General features: G+C 43.9%; 1 protein-coding gene across 1 annotated transcript; it reads right to left on the bottom strand.

Moving 5' to 3' along the window:
- Nucleotides 1-2,465: 2,465 nt before the first annotated feature.
- On the bottom strand, nt 2,466-3,831 carry LOC311167611 (butyrophilin subfamily 1 member A1-like; the record flags this gene model as incomplete). Its single annotated transcript, XM_084228692.1, has 3 exons — nt 2,466-3,106; nt 3,492-3,518; nt 3,822-3,831. The coding sequence occupies 3 exons, from the start codon at nt 3,829-3,831 to the stop codon at nt 2,466-2,468; spliced, it is 678 nt and encodes a 225-aa protein (XP_084084818.1).
- Between the last annotated feature and the right edge of the window lie 553 nt (nt 3,832-4,384).

The following is a 4,384-nucleotide window of genomic DNA, read 5'->3' as shown; positions in this document are numbered from 1 at the left end:
GGCAAATGGCACTGCATGATACAAATATTACATTTTCTATAAAATTAGTAATTCTCTGCCAAAAGGCAGTAATTCAACATTTGGCCTTACATTAACAAGTGAAAAAACTTCTGGGAACAAAAGGCTGTAAACATCCCTTGGCCAAGTCTTTAATAAGGAGATGTGGTCTTTTGAGACAAGGGCTAAATGGAGAAGGAAACTGTTTTACTTTAAAGTTAAAGATAGCAGCTGGGTGGCAGACAGAGCCATGCTCCAAGTGTAAGAAAATTCCTAATAAGCCAGGAGGTGCCATAGGCCACTCCTGCTAAATTTGTCCTGTTTGTTTAGGGTTGATTCCCCTGGAGGTGACATCTGGTATGGTAGCTGTTAGAGTGTGCATTCAAAAATAAGTCAACAGCAATTTAGTGACTGGTTGAGCTAATAACCATGGCAGCACAAATAATGCACTTGGAAATAGTCAATGTTACAACTACTGATATGTCACGTATTAACCATTTTGAGAACCAAAAGCTATAACCATATTCCGCCCTACCTCTGATGAAATGTTTGTAGTTCCTTAAAACAACAATCAGCAATCATATAGAAAAAGGAACTTTCCCTTGATCTTAAAGTTAGATATGGAAACTAGGCTGACTAGATTGTTACAGGGCAGGGAGAGGGGCAGCCCAGAACCCACAAACCTGCATGTTCTAAATGGGTTATGCCATTTGCTTCATTAACAGAAAAACATATGAGACTTTAATGGGAAGGAACTTTAATACAATTAGGAAACAATACAGGAAAGGCAAAAAATATAGTTTTTAAATTAAGCACCCAAAATTACCCGCCCCCTCGTGGTAAAAATCCACCCAAGCAGGATGGGCCCTGAGCAAGGCCTCAAAGCCTGTCACAAGTCTAAAGCATCTTCCAGTGGGGACCCACAGAAAAGGGTCAGAAACAACCAGACAAGCCCAGAAGGAAAAGAGCAAAATCAAAATCAAGATAAAAGCTGCCATTATCACCTCCCCACGGACTCACCCACTTCTGTGTCACCCAGTCCATGACCAAAAGGCAAACTCAGTTTCTTCACATGTCTCTAGGCTCCATGTGCCTCCTCCAGGTCTCCTTCTAGCTCCATCTTGCTTCCTTCCTTCCTCAGTCTCCTCTGCATCTTCTTCTCTCCCTGCTCAGCTCCACCCTACATTTGGGTGGGGCAGGGAAACTAAAACCTCCCCCTTTCCTGGGGACCACCCTGTTACAACTAGAGGAGTAATAGGTAGAAAACCCTTTTGTTAGATTAGGAGAATTCCTCCCTTAATTGAGAGCTGGGGGCTAGGGAAGAGTTAGTGCGGCTTGCCAGGCATTAAGGCCCTCCGGGCCCTTGGTTCCTTAATATCAAATCAATATTAAAACAATATACTATAGATGATGATTTCTATATAAAAGCCTTCTGTTTTTTTGCTTTAATCATTTGGTTATATGTTAGTCTAAACTTCATAGGTTAGTTAGAAAAAATTCCCTTGTCTCCCTTCCCCCAGGTAACTTCCTGCCCTTTGTTTCCCCTAGCCCTTAGTTAATCCTTCACTATGGCAAACATAGAAATATTAGTTGCAGTCACATAAGCTTTTTGCTCATAATAAAATGACTGTTTGTTTGTTTAAGGTAAATGACTACTCTAAGAACACTTTTGTTGAGCAACTGTGCCTTCTTTAAATCAAAAAATAATAAATGTCACGACCTCTGCAGGTGGGCAAATAGACACTTGACTGTTCTTGAGAATGATATAATGATTGCTATCTTCCTGTCTTAATGCATATGCTTGTGCACTCTCACAGTTTGCTTGAAATGTATAAATAAAGGGCTGCTGAGACCCTCAGCAGGATGATGTCTGCACCCTGATCAGGTGTCTGTATCTCCTCACTCCCCTCCCCCTCATTCTCTACAACTGTGCTGAGGCCATCCCATCCTTCAGGAACCCCTGACACCCAGGCTGTTGTGGCTGGCTCGCTGCAGAATATTAGGTTCCATTTAAAGTCCACTATTTCCCTGAAAGTGTGCATGGCCAGCTGTTCTGCTCAGTTAGTCCAGACCCCTGAAAATGAATAAGGACCCTCATTCACACTCTGGTTCCTCCACATAAAGTCCAGAGGATAAAGTGAACTCCAATTAATTCAGACAATAATTCAGAGCTCATTCTCTTTCTTAACCAAACAGCATGAAAACCCCATGAAAAATTCTGTTTACCAATGAAAATTGATTTCCATGGAAAAGTTCATCCTACACCAAGCCAGTTCAAAATAAGGAAATTTTCTCCTCTGTGGCCTCAGCACAAGGCCTGACCTGACTGTTTTCTCAACCACAGCCCAGGAACCTGCACCCAGAGCAGGAGGACGAAACTCCAGCATTTGGGACTCACTCCCAAGTTTGTCCACAGGGAACCTGCAGCCCCAAGAAAAGCCCAGGGCAGGGCTGGGCAGGGAGGGTCCTCATGGGGACACGGTCTTAAGGGTACAGGGGAGGAGAGGGGCTTCAGGCCCTGGGGGAGCCCCATCCACACCAGAGCCTGAGGCAATCCCCTCCCCTGGGGGGCTCACAGGCTCCTCCAGAGAAGGATTGTTCATGGGCACAGAGGGCTTCTGGGGCCCAGCCTCCAGGAGGCAGAAGGTCATGGACACATGTCCTAAAACGCGGAAGAAAAATGGACAGAGGGTCCTAGAAAAGGACTCAGGAGGGAAGGAAAAGATGTGGGAGCCATCAGTCATGTCATAGAAGGAGACATCCCCATGATCATAGTCCAGGAAAACCCCCATCCTGTGGGGAAACTGCCTAAGGGGTAGCAGAGTACGAGGGTTAGTACAGGCTGAAAAATAATCATCCATGCCCACAGCCCAGAACCCATTCTGGGGGGAAACATTTCCTATATATTGCCTGTCAGCATCTTTCCTGCAGACTCCCAGGTTCCACCAACTGGCCTTATGATCTCCACCCCTGACCTCTACTTCCCAGTAACAACGCCCTGATGTGATGCCCTCAAGACCCAACACACTGCCATAAGAGGTCAGACTCTTATTGTCATATAGACGGACATTTGCAGGACAGGTAGAACTTGGATCCAGTGTGACAGACCCTGCAAAGAGAGGGACCCATTATGCCAGACCCATCCTCACCCCATAACAGGGTCACATACTCCTCATCCCAGATACATAGCTGTATGAGTGGAGGGATACGCCCCGTAAAATGTGAGCTTGTGGCTCCAGCCCACAGTCCCCCAAGTAAGAGAAGGAGCCACAGGTATCATTGGGGTCAGATATGTCACAGGACCCCAGGGGAATGAGTTTGGAGCCCAAGGACTAAGGAGCCCCTTTCGCATCCCTGACCAGTCACCCCCAGCCCAACTGTGTGACATCATATCTGTGCCCACCCCATCCCCATGGAGGGTGCAGAGTCTGTGTCCATACAGAACAGAAGGAAAGGCCAGAAGCTGAGCAACCCCAGAGAAAGCAGTCACTCACAGGCCTGGAACTCCTCCTTGCGCCAATCTGCAAGAGACACACATGTCACGTCAGGGACTCTAGATACTCACACATCAGGGTCCACGCCTAGCTTTCTACATGACAGTGAGGCTAAATTTACAAGGGAAAATGTTTGGAAATATTTAGTTGATGCATTTATCTTTTTTGATTCACACACAAGCACACACATACATAACCAATATGCTACAACTTTCCACGCAAATGTGGCTATAAAACTTAAAACCCAGGGATTGAAAGACTGAATAGCAACTAAACAGAAAGGTCCTTATCCAGATATGACCATAAAATTGTTCTTTTCAATTCACCAACCACAGACCATCCTGTAAACTAGTATTCTTGAAAAAGTATTATGGAGATCAAAATGTTAAGGACTGCATGCACTTGTAAGGAACTAATTCACTGAACGTGTAGGTTATCTTTGAGCTGCTTTTAATCAATGGATATTTCTGCTATATTCCACTAAGTAAAATTTTTCTAAGAGCTGAAAAATAAATAAATAAATAAATTTACTTGTTTTCCAAAGACTTTATATAACATCCAACTATAATGTGCTACACTATAGCTCTTGCAATCTACAAAAAATGAAGGAGTAGAGGAAAACAAAAACAAGAACAGGGGTAGAAGGAACCAAAGGAGAAAACAAAAGTGGCATTTAATTTTCGAGACTACAGCACATCAACTATTGTTTATGAACTTAATGCACTAGACAGTTAATTGTTATGGCAAACTGTTAAGTGAGAAACTATTATCAATTTTGTAAATAATATGAGGACACACATGTGTCCATCTGTAAACCCATCAATATGAAAATGTCGATTCTAGTGTATTAATGGTGTTGTGGGGGGGGACATGCCAAAAACAGGTTATGTTAA

The sequence above is a fragment of the Talpa europaea genome (genome assembly GCF_964194135.1).
Source record: "Talpa europaea genome assembly, chromosome: 2".
Taxonomy (NCBI): domain Eukaryota; kingdom Metazoa; phylum Chordata; class Mammalia; order Eulipotyphla; family Talpidae; genus Talpa; species Talpa europaea.
Note: the sequence above shows the minus strand (reverse complement) of the source record. Positions and strands in the feature narration are given on the sequence as shown.